Source organism: Nannobrachium achirus, assembly GCF_963921795.1.
Source record: "Nannobrachium achirus genome assembly, chromosome: 24".
Classification (NCBI taxonomy): Eukaryota; Metazoa; Chordata; class Actinopteri; order Myctophiformes; family Myctophidae; genus Nannobrachium; species Nannobrachium achirus.
Genome location: NC_137831.1, coordinates 48,554,287 through 48,574,220, shown reverse-complemented (window position 1 = coordinate 48,574,220; position 19,934 = coordinate 48,554,287). Strand labels below are relative to the sequence as shown.

Below are 19,934 nucleotides of genomic sequence, written 5' to 3'. Positions count from 1 at the left end.
GGAATGTAGGCTCTATTTGGTGTGATATTTCATGCTTAAACCATCCAATAAATTCCAAATGAATCCTCAACTGTCGCAGAAGGGCAGGATTTATTGATGTAGAACAGGGGGTTTTAACAGGTGGTCCGTGGACCACTGGTGATCTATGAAGATATTGCATGATATGGTCCCTGACCATGCATTTAGTAATGTAAGAAAGTGAAGATTTATTTGTCATTTCCTTCCACAAAATGGTACACTAAATGACCTATGATGGCGCATCAATGTTGTCAGTTACTGGTAAGTCGGAGATGAAGAAATTCCACAGTTAGAAGGGGAAGTGTACAGCAGGGGTTTTCAAAGTGGGTGACGGGGCACCCTGGGGTGCTGTGACGGCAGTCCAGGGGTGCCGCGAGATAATTTGATAATATTTGGAATTTATTTGGACAGTTGAAAAAATATTTAATATAATTTTAAACTTGAAGTACAAAGTTATTTTCAGTCAGTTCTAACCAAAATGGCTATTATCTCAACGTTTTCCTCGCAACATCCCAACAGCAACATCACAACAGCCGATCTACAAGCACACAACAGCGTTGTTTGATGTAGATCGGCTGTTTTCACTAGTTTAGTACATTTTATAGATGATCAGGCATTGACACTAAGGCTTGCCCACCTGCCCCCGGCAGGTAAATAAAACGTCAGGGCAGGTGAAGTTGGCTTTCAGGTTGCCCGACAGGGCAAGTGCTCATTTGAGAGGGGACACAAATGTCTATAAACACAACACGAGATATCTGTCTAAACACCTGAACGTGGCGCTGGTCTGTGGAATGTAAAATAAGAGCACTATTTACCTATAATGTGCTGTTTTTACTGTTGCTACATTAAAAAAATATAAAATAACAAGTGTGAAGCCATAGACATATAATCATAGCTAAAGTATTTGGTATTTGGATTCGGAGGTATTGAGGTATGACATTTTATCGCACAGCCCCAGAAAGTAAAGAAATAAGTGTTAAATTGCGGTAATTATTATTATTATTTTGGACATACAAGGTTTCCACACGACAACGATCATATGCTATAAATATAAGGTGCTGGGAGTGAAAATTATAATGTAGGGGTGCCTTGGATTCAAAAAATATTTTTGGGGTGCCCTGAGACAAAAAAGTTTGGGAACCCCTGGTGTACAGAATTTCCTGGTTGTGTCATCATTATTATATGTGCCTATATAAATCTGTATATCAGCTAACATGAGTTTAATGGAAGGTTGGATAAAGTAAGAGAATGGAATAAGGGTGACTGTGGGATAGGAATTAGATCAGTGCATATTAAATTAAGCCTGGGCTTGATATCATTTGTTGCATGCATTATCATGTAACAAATTAAATCAAGCCCTTAACAGTCATTATTTAATCTGCTTTATCCGCTTAGTGCCTCTTGGCGCATACAGCTTAGAATAAACCATAACCATAAAAATGTTCGGGATAAAAAACACTAAACAATATGCTTTAATTTGTACACAAGTTACACAACTCCCCAGATCCTTGAAATACATTTAAAATTACAGCTCAGATCTCTTATTGTCTTCACAGTTTCTGCTCGGACATTTAAATGAATGAGTCTGCGTGAACGCAGTAGAAGTGATCATAGAACGATGTTGCGCCGCTCTCACAGCGCTGCGGTGCCAGTGACGAACGCCGCCAGCAGTGTGGTCCACAGCGTGGCGGTGGCGGTGAGCACTGCACCAGACTGAGGAGTGAAGTTCTTGTCATGCACGTGGTGGATGATGTGCAGGACTCCGGCGTACGCCTCCTCACACGCAGGCTTGATCTGGTCCTCTGGCAGCTTGAAGCCATACTGGCCCTTGTCCCGGAGCTCGAAACAGAATGAGAAAGGGATCCCCACTTGGCAAGCCCAGTCTTGTGAAGAACCAGAATTCGGGTCTGCAGGGAAAGATGAGGAACTTGTCATGCAGTGTTCTGCCGCGACGGCACCCCAAAATGGCTATTATCTCAACGTTTTCCTAGGAACATAATCACTAAAATATCGTCACTGTCGGGCAGAAAGCTTGCATCTCCAAGTTTCAAATAGGTACGTCTTTTGGTAAAGCAAAGCCCTGCTTCATCATACAAGACTGTCACACAAAACTAGTGAAAACAGCCGAGCACAAGAGCTATAGCCAGCAAGCCTTGTTCAACTTGCAACACACTTATAAAACTTTTTAATAATCATATAACCTTGTTAATATAACACCATTTAGATCAATGCTATAACATTATGTAGTGATATATATAAATAGCAGCCAGTCATTGACTATAAGTCAACTTCTGTGTGCGATTGTTGCGCGGCTACTGTGGCCTCATCAATAGCTCTTGAAACGGGCCTCCAGATTACTAAGGCCGCCCCTGAATGCCTCGGATTCAAAAAATATTTATGGGGTGCCCTGAGACAAAAAGGTTTGGGAACCCCTGTGCTAGAGGTCTGCTCCTATACTTACACAGTATGTCTGGAGACCTTCCCACAGTGTAGTTCATCCCATGAACCTCCTTTATGGCATCTGTTGCAGCCAGACCCACCTCCATCTGAGAAACCAAACAATAGTAATAACGTGTACAGGGATGCTGACAGAACCATCGCTAAAAGCCCCAGGACAAAAATCCACTCGTCCAAGACAGTTGGCCCTCCTGGCCCCCAAGATGTGGAATAAACTCCCTGTCGCACTGAAGACTCACCTTTTCAGACTCCACCTAAACCCATAGCACTACTGAGAAACACTCAATGACCATACAGGAAGCTAGTTAGCATTTATTTTTAGGTTTTTTAGAATCCTTTTTTTGATTGATATTCATATGCATTTGTTATATTGTTGTTGACGTTCTGACATGTTATCTTGTTTATTATAGTGATGTATTATCTGCTTATTGTAAGTCGCTTTGGATTAAAAGCGTTTGCTAAATGCCTAAACTGTAAACTGTGTACACACAGGCAAGTTTGAACAATGGAAGTGGTAATATATGTTGTCTTTATTTATGAACAGTATGGTTATCCTCTGTGTAGACTTTGGTACCAGCTCATTGTAGTTGGGGGCAGTGACATTGGGAAGCCCGTAGGGGACCAGAATCATCTGTCCATTGGTGTGGATGGTCAGGAAACACAGGACGTCGTCCATCATTCTCCCTACGAAGTCTGCGAATGCCCGAGCCTCGGGTTCAGACAGGGCCTTGGGGCCGCAGTAATTCCATGAACAGCAGTTATATGATGCGATGGCTGGGGAGTAGTGGTGCAACAGTCAATCAAACTAATGTAATATATAACAAAATAAATAATTAAATGTTGGGGGGAATATAAAAGCATTTGATGCAGTCTGTTTCTGGCAACATTTTAACTAATTTGGCGGCAGTAACATTAGGTCTTTTCTCGCCGTCAGTTAATACTTCATATCCATAGTCAAACTGCAGAGCTAATTTGTTTATTGTTGGAATACAGTTATTATTATAACTGTATTTGACGCAACTTTAAAGTCTGGGAATTCTGAATGTTGAAAAAAAAAAAAAAAGAATTAACCAGGTCCTATGCGTAAATTACGACTTATGACTTTGGTGTATTATAGTAGTATAAGTTATAGTAACACCAGTAAGACTCCCTAATCGGGAGTTAAGCAACCGTCAGGTCGCATACACAAACTTTAGAAGGCAATTGTAGCCAATCAGGAGGGAATATGGGAAATGAGACAGATCCATGTTGATGACATGACTTTAGAGATACTGTGTACTGCTTTGCGTGATTTTAGGCCACAATCTGTAGGAGCATGAGGTGATCTGTGGGGAAGAGCATAGTAGCAATACTGTATGGTAAATGATATGACTGTGATGTTGCCAAAGCAACGGTTTTAAAAAGGTCAAACCCAAGTTTATATTCACTTACCTCTAGCATTGGATGGTATTTGTAGTAGTCATATTCACTCTGTTAGACCCATAACTCAAATAAACACAGCACACTGAGCACAGTATGTCATACAGACACAAAGTGTTACAGTATTTACTACAGGTAGAAAGAAAACAGTGGTAAAAAGCAGTAATCAGGCCTTCTGAACAAACGAAGTCACTGAGTATGTTTGTTCATTAGGAAACTGGCATCTGTTTGTCATTTCCGGTCATGGTAATATATTTTTCTTTACATTTATTTTTAAATTTCCATTTCTTCTAAGCAGCAAGTTATATGCTTCGATTTTTTTCATTTATAATAAGAAACATTTGCTAAACAGTAAAGATGAAACAGAAATGGCGAGGAGGCTTCACATCTGCTTTATCATTTGTTAATCTTCATTTTTTAGATAGGTCCCTTTATGAAAGGCCAGATGTGACCTGGTAGGAGGTGGCTGGTGGACTAAGGAAGAAGCCTTTTCCTACTGATGATGTTAGAATAGTTGGAGGAGTTGGCAGCAGAAAGGGTTTACTTGTACCGTTATTAAACAATTATTAACATAAACTTAAAGGGGAAGACCACCCATTTTCAATATTGAACTATGTCATTAATATACCTTAGAGGTTCCCCCTCTTCTGTGTTGCCTAGAACTGGAGGATTGATTTGGGGGTTTGTATTGTAAAGTACAACAGTGTGATGTCATCACATTGTGATTTTGCATTTTTGTATTTCCACACAACTCCTCTAAGGTATATTAATGACATAGTTCAATATTGAAAATGTGTGGTCTTCCCCTTTAAGAGGCACCATGTCACTTTTCTTTTTAAGAATAAAATGTGATTTTGTGTAATCTAATGCAAAATAACTTATACAATTGGGATTGTTGTATTTTGTCTCCCTGCTCGTCTATTGAGACGTTTAGATTGGATCACAGGATCAGACATGAATATTGACCTGATGGTCGAGATGTAATTTATCCCCTGAGCAAGCAGCTCAATGGTAAAAATGCCAGCACTTGTGCAGGAAACCGGGTTCAAATCCAAGGTAGAAGAGGAAAGTTACATAGTTGCAGATTTAACAAACAGCTAATAAGTAGTTTACTAATAGTTTTATAATCTAAATTGTTACCCTCCATGTTATCTCCACTCCAGACTCACCGGTCCTCTGTTGTCACACCCTGAATGTGTGTCTGAATGGGTGAATGTAATGCACAATCTCTGTAAAACGTTTCGTGTTTTTACCTGTAACTCCACCGATCAGTGTAAAACTTTGTATGCCACTCTCTAGAGGTCAAGGAAAAACCTTTGCCCTGCATTTTTCACATTTGCCTTTTTTAGCGCCACCAGTAGGCCGACTTATGTAAAACAATCTTTTTGATATTACTCCTTCAGATTTTATCCAAAAAGCATGCAAACCCTTTTCACATTGGCCTGTTATAGCGCCACCAGCAGGTCGACTTTTGCAAAACAGAAGAAGACATGGCACCCTTTTCACATTGGCTTATTATAGCACCACCAGGAGGCCACAATAACATACTTGACCTGGCGGAGACCTTTGCTTGGAAGAGTTTATATCTAGTTTATGTATTTATTTAGACGGGACACTGCATATCAATGAACAATACATATAAGTATGTAGTTACATCTGTATTTAAAGTGTTCTATATGATGAGAGATTTACATAGCGAACAGGATAAGGAAAGCAACCATCAAACAGAATAGACTGGATTTAGCAAAGGTGCTAATTTAGTCCACACAAAAAACACACACCCCTAAGGGTGAAAAGTGACCTCGCCCTAAATTCGCACAGGACGGAATTCATTTGCAATTTCGAGTTGCGGTTGTTGTTTAAGTTGGACAGAATGTAGACAAAGTATTTTCCCAAATATGGATATGACTGACATCTGATATCATAGATGTCTTATGTTATAGAGAATATAGACCACATGAGACTAACACAATATGTCCATATATATGGGCATTTCAAGCGTGGAAGGAGAGGAATGCCCGCACACTGTTTATATGCTCCAAAAACGTGACCCATGCCGCCAGCAGTGTGGTCCACAGCGTGGCGGTGGCGGTGAGGACTGCACCAGACTGAGGAGTGAAGTTCTTGTCGTGCACGTACTGGATGATGTGCAGGACTCCCACATATGCCTCCTCACACGCAGGCTTGATCTGTTCCTCTGGCAGCTCGAAGCCATGCTGGCCCCAGAGCTGCTCCCGGAGCTCAAACCCAAAGGTGAAGGGGATCCCCACTTGGCGAGCCCAGTCCATTGAAGAGCCAGAGTTCGGGTCTGCAGAGAAAGATGAGGAACTTGTCATGTGTGTGTTATAAGAAGAAGAACACTGAACTTGCTAGCCTGATCCCCTCAGGTCATTTCAAAGCCAAGGTAACCCTAGCTGGTGGCAAAGGCTAAATCCAACTTTAGGTGATTTTTGTGTGGGTCTGCTGCTGCTAGTGGTCTGCTCCTACTTACATAACACGTCTTGAGAACTTCCCACAGTGTAGTTCATCCCATGGACCTCCTTTATGGCATCTGCTGCAGCCAGACCCACCTCCATCTGAGAAACCAAACAATAGTGGGTCATGTACTCACAGACAAGGTTGAAAATGGAAGTGTCTGTTTTCGTATAAGCTCAGTTTTCATGATAATATTTTTAATTTTGTCTTTATTTATGAACAGTATGGTTATCCTCTGTGTAGACTTTGGTACCAGCTCATTGTAGTTGGGGGCAGTGACATTGGGAAGCCCGTAGGGGACCAGAATCAGCTGTCCGAAGGCGTGCATGGTCAGGAAACACAGGACGTCGTCCTTCATTCTCCCAACAAAGTCGGTGACGGCCCGAGCCTCGGGTTCAGACATGGCCTTGGGGCCGCAGTAAAACCCTGAACAGCAGTTGTGTGACACCCCGACAGCTGTGGAGTAGGGGTGCAACAGTTCATCAAACTGTAAAAATCCATTTGATGATCTAGCCCAGCCGATTTGGACGTTATCATCCGATATCCTCTGCAATTATCACTTCTTATCAGCAGATTGAAATGCGCCAGTAGGGCCATGCTCTCCCGACTGAGTCGGTCAGAGTGTTAGTGCGCATGCGCCGACGCATGTTGACTCGAATAGTTATCTCCCTTGATAGGCGAACCCGGACCATAGTGATAGTGGCCACCTTGCTCTACTCACTGAGCTACCTAGCAGCTGTCCTTTGACAACGTGGATACTGGGGGACTAATATTTACTATACTGTCCATAACGGCACATAACTCGGTAACGGCGCTGAGTTGGCTCATGCGACATTCGCACCGCTCGACCCAGCGACTCGCTCGCTCGGCGGTGTCTCGCAGGGCTCATCATCGCCTGAGACGGCGCACCTCCGTCGTGGATCCTCTGGTGTGAGCAGTAGCGTCGGGTGGCTGGGAAACATAAGGAATTGGTTTCAAATCCTACCCGGGATTCCCTTTCTTTCTTTGACCACTTGAAGGTGCAATTGCATTACTTGTGACGCCCAGCGCTTCAGTCTGCAGATCATGTAGATACAATCGGCTGATGACAGCCTACTGACAGACTCAGTTGGCACAGCATGGCCCTACTGGCCGATTACAATAGGCTGATAATATGTGATAATCTGCCATTGTATGGCATAATAACATCCAAAACGTGTGGCTAGCCATGTGGTACAGTGTTGCCATGGGAGCACACATTTACAATTGTGTTGCATCTCAGACAGTAAAACAAGTTCTGTTTGAGTGTGGATAGTCTGAGTGTTTCGTGCACAAATCGTGCACTTTATGATAGAAGCATTTGGCACACAGTTAGAAAATGCCATATGGAACATGTTTGGCTATAGGGACATCGCAGATTTGTCTTGGGAAACTTGTGGGAGCCAATCAAAGTCGGGCTCTCATAGACTTTACTATACAGTAAAATAATACAAAAAATAAATAATTATGCTTTAAGTAGCATGTGAGGGGTCAAACTAGGGGTTTCCAATGCAAGCATTTGTTTTGCACGAAAAACATTCCTTTCCGAAAACATAAGTAGTATATCAATAATCTAGTCTAGAGACTGGGATCAGCGTTTCCTGATCCAGAGAAAAATCTACTAGTGTTAGCTGGTTTAATAGCTGTCTGAATAGTCAGTCCAAAGTCAGACAGTTTTATTATTCATGTTAACAGCAGCACATAAGTACTACAAAATAATGTAATTAAATGTATTTTGAACATGTTGCATACATTAATGTACAAAGTAACGGCATTAAGGTGTGTATGTATGTGTGTGTGTGTGTGTGTGTGCGTGCGTGCGTGCGTGCATGTACGCGTGTGTGGTACACCATACGGACGTGTAATCTGTTCTATAATACAGTAGCCTATATCGTCATGAACAAAGCAGGTGTCACAACGCAGGTCAACTCCCCAAAACACTGACTGAATTAATTCTCCCTCTCTCTCAGAGAGAGATTAGATTTGTTTGAACCAGACAAGATCCAGCACATCACAAATTTGGACCGCTGCATATTATGTCAGACCCACCGCTATATTCCATAGATTTCTAGAAGAACACTCACACCCCCAGTTGGCATCAAAGTTGCGGTTGAGGTCAGTGCCACCATCACCGAAACAGACACAGTCCTCAGGTCCCGGTGATCTGGTGTTCCTCCACATTCGAGTCTGCAGAAATCAAATGGTTTAATCAATTCGTCCCAGTCATTCCATCAGTCAATTAATTTATAAATTAAATCTGAGCAATTTCTGTCAAAATATGGTTTTCCCACGTATAAATTCTATTATAATTTAGGCTTATATTAAGGTGTCAATGTAATCCCACTGCTGGCCCAGAAAAGGCATTTCTTCAATTCATCAACTGATTTTATTGTGAGCAAATATGGAACAGTTTCTTAAATTTTCTAGGCTAAAAGTAAAACATAAACTAGAGATAAAACACTGGGAACAGTGATGGAATTCATAAAGGTAACGTCATTTTAAAGCATTAAGTAGTACATCTCTAAACCAGGGGTTTCAACAGGTGGTCTGTGTAACACTGGTGGTCCGTGAAGATATGGCATGTGGTGCCTGACCATGCATTTAGTAACGTAGGAAAGTGAAGATGTATTTAATGGCAAGCTTTTTCTCCCACACTACACCTAAAATGGATGGAATTGGATGGAATAATTATTTGAACATATTTTAATACATTTAGCAAAATATATAGATATAGACATGGGACGCATACTGAAGCAATCTCAACCCATATGCCCTCCCCCCAACACAACAATGGTCCCCAGGTTAATTCTTAGGGTGGTGGTCCCTGGTTCACAATCAGTTGAAACCCCCTGCTCTAAACCATTCACCAATGTCATACATGATCACTGAATGATTCATTCTGGGCAACAAGACTAAGGGCCGATGCATAGGCTTTCCACTTTTAGAGCCGAGTTTAATGCGGTTCGGAGTCACATCTCGGCGGTATCCGCCCCCGAACCTCTGAATGACGTCATATTGTAGTTTGGACAGAATGTTGCTTGGACTAAAAGTGAACTGAAAGTGGAGTAGGCCTATGCATCGGCCCCAACGTTTCCATAACATGAGACATTGGTACTCACTGTGTTATCCTTCCAGGAGTAGATGTATCCATCCACATTCAGCACAGGGGTCACGTAGAAGTCCACGTTCTTCATCATCTCACTCATCTTTGGGTCTGTTTTGTATGCCTGGAGGATCTGATGGTGGGCGAGTTGAACACACTCTTGAACACAAATTAAATGCACACATTCTGCCCCATTCACAGTTTATTCACACACACACACACACACACACACACACACACACACACACACACACACACACACACACACACACACACACACACACCGTACCTCTCTGACAAAGTACTGACAGAATGCTGGGGCGAGCCATTCTCTAGAGTGGATTCCACAGTCCATCCAGATAGCTTTCTTTCTTTCTTTTGTCTCTCCAGTTCTCTTGCCAACCTAGAGAACAGATTTGGGGATCTCATTGCTAAGCTACATGCACTCACATAACTGCATCATGCAAATTGGGAACTAAATGTTCTCTTATTTCATGTTGTTGTGTGCAATACATAATGTGGTATGTTAATTACCTTGAGAAGGCTAATTGTTCTGTTTTCATAAGTCTTGCCGTAAGCCACTATGGACACAAGTGAAGGGTATTCCATGACAGTCTGCTCCATCCAAGCGGTGATCTGTGGGGAAGAGCATAGTACTGTATGGTAAAAGCTTAGGCCAAACTCAATTGCTACACACATAAACTATAGGGAGTACAACATCTCCGTTAGTTGACTCTGTGACTACTTAATCGAAACTCTCCCACTTCAGTAAATGTTTTTATTGCACAATTAAGGACTGGCTCACATGTGTGAAATGCTGGGTTGTTTTGGCTGGGTTGAGGCTGTTGTGTCATTTAATTGGGTTGTTTTCATGCAAATGAGTATTCTGAGAATGTTGGGTATTGGGTTGTTAGCTGTTGGGTTGTAATTTCCATATCATTTGTCGGGTTATTTTGGACTACCCAACACGTTGGGTTAATAAGTTGGTCACCTGTGCTGCAAGGGACAGCATGCTGGGTAAAGCATTTCCAGGGGCATTTTAAGCTTTCGGGAGCTAAAAATGCTAAATGTGTCATATCCACGTGTCTGCCTAGGCAAGCTGACTGACATATGTCAGAATTTGATTTGTCAGTATTTGAGCTTCAACCGTAAGTTAGGGCGCTAGGTTAGGATTGAGCTCCCTCGCCATGGTTACGAAATAAAAGCAGAACCCTTGAGGACTCTCATACTTTTCAAAATATATATTTTATATAAATATTGTTCCATAATACGGTTCTCTACAGGTTTTAGCCTATACAACCACTCGGATATTTAAATTTCATGTTCTGTCTGTCTCTAATTCCAAGCCATTTCAGATGCAATACCAAAATGCCCTTTGTTGGCAATGGGGTGCTGTCTTTGGGCTAAAATTGGAACGACACAGAGAAGATACCATGGCACCATACTAATCTTCTCTATATTGTTCCAATTTAAGCATGACACCATGCTAACTTTATCTGTATCATTCCAATTTTTGCTTGGTACCATGATGAGAACCATATAGAGTCAATCCATTCCCTAACCCAATAAACAACCCAACGTTGGATTAATTGACCGGCGTTGGGTTGGGAAACGACCCAATTTGGGTTGTTCAATCTTAACCCATGTGCATCCCTGGTGCCTTCAGGTACACAGTGAGTTTGTAATCACTTACCTCTATCATTGGATGGTATTTGTAGTAGTCATATTTCACTCTGTTAGACAAACACATACACACAAACCAAATTAACACAGTACAGTATGTCATACAGACACAAAGTGCTACAGTATTTACTACCTAAACAAGTAGAAAGAAAACAAACAAAGGTAAATAGCAGTGCTCAGGCCTTCTGAACAAACAAACTCACTGTGTATGTTCATTAGTGAATGAGGAATACTTATTTGCAACTTTAGGAATTAGAGTAAGAGTTCCAATAGCGTCTATAAACTATTAAGGCCCTTTTCCACCGGCAGCGATAACGATGACGATAGCCATAAAATATCACAGCGATAATTATGCCTTCACATTGATGTCCGATAAAGTTATCGGACATCAATGTGAAGAGGCGCTAATTAACAGCCGCTCGCTCAGAGCGCACCTCGAGCTGTTTGTCAGAGACCCAGTTCCATATCGCTGTGATCTTAACCACATCGTTGTTGATCCTAACGATGTAGTTGTCGGCTATCGTTGTCTTTATCGGTGTTTGGTGGATGCTGCCGATCCACTTCAATTGAAAACCCACTTTTTTAAATTGTTATCGTCATCGTTATCGCTGCCGGTGGAAAAGAGCCTTTAGTCTTGCATATCCAGACAACTATTCCACAATCTCCTGATGCTATATTTAGCCTGGAACTACACCTCCCAAAAGTTTTTTGTCAAAAACTGGCACATCTTGTCCTCGTGTCTCTGTCTGTATGTAGGTCACGCCTGACACTGTGGTTCCCCTGACACATCACTGTGACATCACAGGTGACATCACCATTGTCAAAGTCCATGGGTATTCCCCAGAATCCCTATGAAGATCCCTGATGTCATCGATATACATCACTGGCCAGATGGCCAAGACATGGCCCATATCTGTCTGGTTCAGATAGGGATCTCCATGTATGGGCATAAAAGGGATTGTATGTTGTGATGTCTTGGGAACCACTCCAACAGAATCCCTTTTATGCCCATACAGTATATGAGATCCCTGATGTCATCAATATTACGCCCATATCTAACAGGACTTAATATGGGAATGCCCATATATGGAGGAAGACAGCCCATATCGGTGTGGCTGGTTCAGATAGGGATCTTTATGTATGGGCGTAAAAGGGATGTACCGTTAGCCTCATAGCTAAGTCATTTTTTGGCGAAATTGAGATTTCTGCCTACAGGTGCTCTCCTGGGGCTGCTGCATCGCCCTGGATTAGCGCCTATGTCCTCAGCCAATCACAAAGCTCACTATCTTCAAAAATGATGATCTGCCTAAGTCACTTGTGTGATTTGAGCATTTTTACGTTGCCGCCTAAGTCACTTTGTGTGACTTGAGCATTTTTACGTTGCCGCCTAAGTCACTTTGTGTGACTTGAGCATTTTTACGTTGCCGCCTAAGTCACTTTGTGTGACTTGAGCATTTTTACGTTGCCGCCTAAGTCACTTTGTGTGACTTGAGCATTTTTACGTTGCCGCCTAAGTCACTTTGTGTGACTTGAGCATTTTTACGTTGCCGCCTAAGTCACTTTGTGTGACTTGAGCATTTTTACGTTGCCGCCTAAGTCACTTTGTGTGACTTGAGCATTTTTACGTTGCCGCCTAAGTCACTTTGTGTGACTTGAGCATTTTTACGTTGCCGCCTAAGTCACTTTGTGTGACTTGAGCATTTTTACGTTGCCGCCTAAGTCACTTTGTGTGACTTGAGCATTTTTACATTGCATACACAGCAAAGCTCCCACAGTCAGTTCAACACAAGTGCACAGTTTTAGCTCTTTCCTTTGATTAATCTGGTAAGAAAATTTATATTGCTTTGATTTAGTGTAGGCCTAGCTTCAAAGAAAATGGCACAGAAATTGCTAGCTCACATTACTTATTGCATTACTTATTGCATTACTTATTGCATTACTTATTGCTAGCTAGCCATTTTAACTTAGGCAATTATAAACCTTATTTAGGCCAAATTATTTCTGCAGTAAGTGACTTAGGCAAAATGTTTTTGTCTGTGAGGGCCCCTAGTAGTCTGTGAGGGCCCACTAGAAGTCTCTGAGGGCCCCTAGTAGTCTGTGAGGGCCCACTAGAAGTATGTGAGGGCCCCTAGTAGTCTGTGAGGGCCCACTAGAAGTCTGTGAGGGCCCCTAGTAGTCTTTTAGGGCAACTAGTAGTCTATGAGGGCCCACTAGAAGTCTCTGAGGGCCCCTAGTAGTCTGTTAGGGCCCACTAGAAGTATGTGAGTGCCCCTAGTAGTCTGTGAGGGCCCACTAGAAGTCTATGAGGGCCCACTAGAAGTCTGTGAGGGCCCCTAGTAGTCTGTGAGGGCCCGATAGAAGTCTGTGAGGGCCCACTAGAAGTCTGTGAGGGCCCACTAGAAGTCTGTGAGGGCCCCTAGTAGTCTTTTAGGACAACTAGTAGTCTATGAGGGCACACTAGAAGTCTGTGAGGGCCCCTAGTAGTCTGTGAGGGCCCCTAGTAGTCTGTGAGGGCCCCTAGTAGTCTTTTAGGGCAACTAGTAGTCTATGAGGGCCCACTAGAAGTCTGTGAGGGCAACTAGTAGTCTGTGAGGGGCCACTAGAAGTCTGTGAGGGCCCCTAGTAGTCTGTGAGGGCCCCTAGTAGTCTGTGAGGGCCCACTAGAAGTCTGTGAGGGCCAACTATAAGTCTGTGAGGGCCCCTAGTAGTCTGTGATGGCAACTAGTAGTCTGTGAGGGGCCACTAGAAGTCTGTGAGGGCCCCTAGTAGTCTGTGAGGGCCCCTAGTAGTATGTGAGAGCCCACTAGAAGTCTGTGAGGGCCCCTAGTAGTCTGTGAGGGCAACTAGTAGTCTGTGAGGGCCCACTAGAAGTCTGTGAGGGCCCCTAGTAGTCTGTGAGGGCCCCTAGTAGTCTGTGAGGGCCTACTAGAAGTCTGTGAGGGCCCCTAGTAGTCTGTGAGGGCCAACTAGAAGTCTGTGAGGGCCCCTAGTAGTCTGTGAGGGCAACTAGTAGTCTGTGAGGGCCCACTAGAAGTCTGTGAGGGCAACTAGTAGTCTGTGAGGGGCCACTAGAAGTCTGTGAGGGCCCCTAGTAGTCTGTGAGGGCCCCTAGTAGTATGTGAGAGCCCACTAGAAGTCTGTGAGGGCCCCTAGTAGTCTGTGATGGCCCACTAGAAGTCTGTGAGGGCCCCTAGTAGTCTGTGAGGGCAACTAGTAGTCTGTGAGGGCCCACTAGAAGTCTGTGAGGGCCCCTAGTAGTCTGTGAGGGCCCCTAGTAGTCTGTGAGGGCCTACTAGAAGTCTGTGAGGGCCCCTAGTAGTCTGTGAGGGCCAACTAGAAGTCTGTGAGGGCCCCTAGTAGTCTGTGAGGGCAACTAGTAGTCTGTGAGGGCCCACTAGAAGTCTGTGGGTGCCCCTAGTAGTCTGTGAGGGCCAACTAGAAGTCTGTGAGGGCCCCTAGTAGTCTTTGAGGGCCACTAGTAGTCTGTGAGGGCCCACTAGAAGTCTGTGAGGGCCCCTAGTAGTCTGTGAGGGAACCTAGTAGTCTTTGAGGGCAACTAGTAGTCTGTGAGGGCCCACTAAAAGTCTGTGAGGGCCCCTAGTAGTCTGTGAGGGCCCCTAGTAGTCGGTGAGGGCCCAATAGAAGTCTGTGAGGGCCAACTAGATGTCTGTGAGGGCCCCTAGTAGTCTGTGAGAACAACTAGTAGTCTGTGAGGGCCCACTAGAAGTCTGTGAGGGCCCCTAGTAGTCTGTGAGGGCCTATTAGAAGTCTGTAAGGGCCCCTAGTAGTCTGTGAGGGCCAACTAGAAGTCTGTGAGGGCCCCTAGAAGTCTGTGAGGGCCAACTAGAAGTCTGTGAGGGCCCCTAGTAGTCTGTGAGAGCCCACTAGAAGTCTGTGAGGGCCCCTAGTAGTCTGTGAGGGCAACTATTAGTCTGTGAGGGCCCACTAGAAGTCTGTGAGGGCCCCTAGTAGTCTGTGAGGGCCCACTAGAAGTCGTTGAGGGCCCCTAGTAGTCTGTGAGGGCCCACTAGAAGTCTGTGAGGGCCCCCAGTAGTCTGTGAGGGCCCACTAGAAGTCTGTGAGGGCCCCTAGTAGTCTGTGAGGGCCCCTAGTAGTCTGTGAGGGCCCCTAGTAGTCTGTGAGGGCAACTATAGTAGTCTGTGAGGGCCCACTAGAAGTCTGTGAGGGTCCCTAGTAGTCTGTGAGGGCAACTATAGTAGTCAATGAGGGCCCACTAGAAGTCTCTGAGGGCCCCTTGTAGTCTGTGAGGGCCCACTAGAAGTCTGTTAGGGCCCTTTAGTAGTCTGTGAGAGCCCACTAGAAGTCTGTGAGGGAACCTAGTAGTCTTTGAGGGCCCCTAGTAGTCTTTGAGGGCCCCTAGTAGTCTGTGAGGGCCCCTAGTAGTCTGTGAGGGCAACTAGAAGTCTGTGAGGGCCCCTAAGATGTTCAGGATGTTATCTTGATGTTGTGTTCTTGTTTTCTCCACAACTTTTCTATTTTTGTCATGTTTAGGCAAACAAAACGATGCCTAGTGTTTGTAAGACATGTATTAAAAAATGCCTAAGTCACAACATTATTTTCTTGAAAATGGCCTAAGTCACTTTTTTTTGTTATGGAATCACTGTCATGTTTATCTTTTTGTAAAAACATTGTGTTTTAAAAATTAAAAATCTGCATTAAAAACTCTTACATACTTGCTAGAAAATGTGTTTTTTCTTATTATCCGAAAATCATAAAAAATGACTTATGCATTTATCCTATGAGTACATGGATCTCCATATGGGTACCAGGGGCAGGGGTGTCGCACCGAATTCTGGGCCCTGGGTACAAGGATTCACTCACATTTTCTGCTTTAACTATCGAAAAATAACAGATTTACAAGCTCACAGCGTGGCATCAAGTGGCGCGCTGTGAGCTTGTAGATCTGCTATTTTTTTTAAATCGTAACAATTTGTGCAAGTCTTTGAATATTTCAAATCCTTCTAAGGTTTTTTGAAAAACCTGTTTCTATGTCAGTGGTGCTCAAACCTTTTCATTTAAAGGACACCCAAAATGATATGTATTAGGCCATGGACCCCCAACTCAAAATATTTAGTTCCAGGGACCCCCAGAAGCAAAATTTGAGTCACAAATGTTGGCTTAAAAAATACATATATATTCAAAGATTTTGCACACATTTTCACCGAGTGCTCATAGCGCTGTAAAATTGTAGATCTGCTATTTTTCAATATCTAAAGTATAAAATAATTAAGGCCCCTCCACCTTGGGCTCTAGTAACTCAGTCCCACTTTCCCCCTTGTGACGCCCCTGACCAGGGGTCTCCATATATGGGTAACTGGTCCGATATATCACTGGGCAGATGGCCAAGAATTGGCGCGACCTGAGGTCGCATGTCGCCCTGAGGTGTCTTACTAGTTATTTATGAGTTATTTTAAAATATCTTGATCGTTTTCAGAGCTGTCGTGTTCCAGACAGTATGAAGCCTTTGAAAATTGTAGGCGGCAACAGACTGTCAACGCGAGACTATTAAACTATTCACATGATCTCAACAAATACATTTATTAATGTTTAAATAATCATTTGTTACACCCTTCTTAAACGTGTATTCATTGTGTTTAGATAGGTCCCTTTATGAAATGCCAGATGTGGCCAGCTATAGGTGCAGGGAGGGTGCTGGTGGGTGTAGGAGGTGGCTGGTAGTCTAAAGAAGAAGCCTTTTCCAATACTGATGATGTTGGAATAGTAGGCAGCAGAAAGGGTTTTCTTTTACTGTAAGTTATTAATCAACTACTAACATAAGCTTAGAGGCACTATGTCACTTTTCTGTTTAAGAATACATGTAATCTGTAGTTTGTTAAAGATGAAGTGCCATGATCCCCCCCCCCCCCCCCCCCCCCCCACACACACACTTCTTCTTCTTTCGTGTATCATCATCCTTGATGATTGGTTGACAACATTTTATTTCACAAGATTTCACACCCACCCAAAACATGATTATCAGGTATTATGATTACACTAGAAGGATTTATTTTTCTCCAAAAAAGTGTACAGAAAGAGTTAAAATTAGGTTTTTATGTGGCCACACCCACCAGTTCATTAAGTATGCCTGGTTGTCATGGTGGGTGGTGACCCCGCTGAAGTTAGCCACACCCACAGTGTTGGGTGAATGATAAAAGGGGAGGGGATGATTATATGATGTCATTTTATCTGTGTTTTTGGATCGGCACTTTTGACCCACAAGGTGGCAGCCTCCAGGAAGAAACCCCAAATAAAAAGGCAGTGATGTCATTACGTGCGCATCCCACATCAAAAACTCATTCAAGTCACCCAGGGACTCATTCATGTCATGGTCCTGGGGTCCCGGGGATGCGCCTCCATTGGAGTCCATGTTAAAATAATTTACCACTCAATATAAAGTTTACGCGCGCAAAATGGCGTCGGACGTCGGTGGAATCAAAACATTGACGTTTCTATCGCCTGTTTAAGACTTTCTACGTTGATTTTATTTGTGTTAACGTAGGGTAAAGTAGGATGCTTTCACCCATGAACAATGGTGGTGTCTGTGGATTTTTTCTTTTTTTTCTTTTACCGCGACGCGACCCATTTGAATGACCACCTGTGGGTCCCGGGACCCATTACATTGAAAACCTAGTAACATCACTGAAAAGGGAATACATAATTGCTCATAACAACCACACCAGGGGGTCTAATGAAATAACCTCCTAGACACATGAAAACCAGAAAAAGTACAAAACTATGGCACCACCTCTTTAATGCAATATGACTTATACAACTGGGATTGTTGTATTTTGTCTCCCTGCTTTTCTATTGATACATTTAGATTATGTCCAGGGGCGTCAATTGGGTATGGCAGGGGTATGCAGCTGCCATACACTGGGTCCAGAAAAAATATATATACAAGGATAAATCCATGTGCTACAAATCCACTACAAATGCAAAATCTAACAAAAATGGTCACTTTAACGTGGTATTATAATTAGCCTACTGTATATTCTCCCCATCTTGACAAAATGGTATATTCCCACCCAGGTTCCACAGGTCAGCTGCACAGGTGCAATGCATTATTGTTAATTGTGGCACGTTTACTAACATGCCAAGTTTAGCTGCACTTGAACAACCATTCCAGGCTGCCAAATGGGGGAAAAGAATAGAATGTACTTCTAAAAATAAATGTATCATGCCTGTTGCCAAGGTATGGCAACATACAAGACACCAGTCATGTTGCCATACCTTAGCTTTTTTCTGAACTGACGCCACTGATTGTGTCAAAGGTCATGTCACAGGATCAGACATGAATAATCTGCACTTGTGCAGGAAACCGGGTTCAAATCCAAGGTAGAAGAGGAAAGTTACGTAGTGCAGCTTTAACAAATAAGTAGTTTACAAATAGTTCATGAGTTAGTAACTATTCATTAGTAGTATATTCTAAAGTCTAAATTGTTACCCTCCTTGTTATCTCCACTCCAGACTCACCGGTCCTCTGTTGTCGTACCAGTCCAACATAGCAGCATCAGAAAAGAAAGTCCCACGTATGGCACCATGGCATCCAGTTGAGAAATCCCTGACTTCTCTTTTTTATATATATATTTGTAGTCTCTAAGCCCACCTCTCCTCCGTAGCAGTCTAGATTTGACCAATGGTATTACTATTGCAATACATTATAATCTGGTTCTGTCAGGAACAAGAGGTGTTGTTGTAGGACCCATGTGCAGGAACTCAGAACAGACACAGGAGATGAGAATCATAAACATGTTTACTTAGAAAGCAATGATATCACTTACAAACATTATAACCACAATAACTGAACTCACACAGAAACAGTCTTTATACTCTCAGCAGCTTGTCACAACTTATGACCCGGGTCATAAGTTGTACAGTATTCATTGCTGGCCAGCATTGAATACACACAGAAACACAGTCTTTATACTCTCAGCAGCTCGTCACCAAACCAGGCTCAGCTGGTCCTCATATGTGACGGCACCAGTGTTGGGAAAGTTCACTTTCAAAATGAACTTTAGTTCAAGTTCATTTTTTTTAAATGAACTAGTTCATTTATAGTTCATAATACCACATTTTGAACTAAAGTTCATGGTTCCCCAAAATGAACTAACAGTTCTTTTTAGTACTTTTTTTTAACCATATTTTTTAATACTTTTGGCTATTCAAATTTTAGACATTACTGCAAGCTATTATTTGTCAAATCTATTGACACAGTCCATATAGAACCTCACACAGCAATTATTTCCATTTTAACACCCTGAAACTATGTGTTAGATTCATCTTCGCAAAGCCCATTCAGTCCACACTAGCAGCTGCAGCTTTCATCTCTAGTACAGTATATTTACATAAACATGAGTAAAAACGTGCTGCTTGAATGGTCTTTAGACTCTTTATTATGAATAGAAAGTCCAGAACATGTGCCAGCATGACAATAATAACACAACACAATCTGAGGTAGGATTAGGAACCAGGCTGAGGTAGCAAATTTAACTGCAGTGTGCTGTGTTTGATTCCCACTTAAATGTCACCCCTCCTCTCTGCTGTCAGACTGCCCCATCATTCCTCCCTGTCTGTTATTTAGTACAATTGAAGGCACTAAATATGAGCTATGCATTTGGAAAACACATTGACGTACAGTAACAAAGTGTCAAAAAGTGCAACATCCAGTATCCACAAATGAATGAGGTAAAAGAAAAGGTTAACATAATACTAATAATACTAATAATAACTAAAAAAAAAA

At 42.8% G+C, this 19,934-nt stretch overlaps 1 protein-coding gene across 1 annotated transcript; it reads right to left on the bottom strand.

The window, feature by feature from the left end:
• Positions 1 to 1,650: 1,650 nt before the first annotated feature.
• Positions 1,651 to 18,735, bottom strand: LOC308280348 (carboxypeptidase O-like; the record flags this gene model as incomplete). The annotated part of the gene is made up of 13 exons (XM_080720610.1): positions 1,651 to 1,925; positions 2,480 to 2,564; positions 3,050 to 3,202; positions 3,907 to 3,945; positions 5,946 to 6,202; positions 6,386 to 6,470; positions 6,623 to 6,825; positions 8,472 to 8,574; positions 9,507 to 9,623; positions 9,780 to 9,893; positions 10,025 to 10,126; positions 11,184 to 11,223; positions 18,668 to 18,735. The coding sequence occupies 13 exons, from the start codon at positions 18,733 to 18,735 to the stop codon at positions 1,651 to 1,653; spliced, it is 1,641 nt and encodes a 546-aa protein (XP_080576736.1).
• Between the last annotated feature and the right edge of the window lie 1,199 nt (positions 18,736 to 19,934).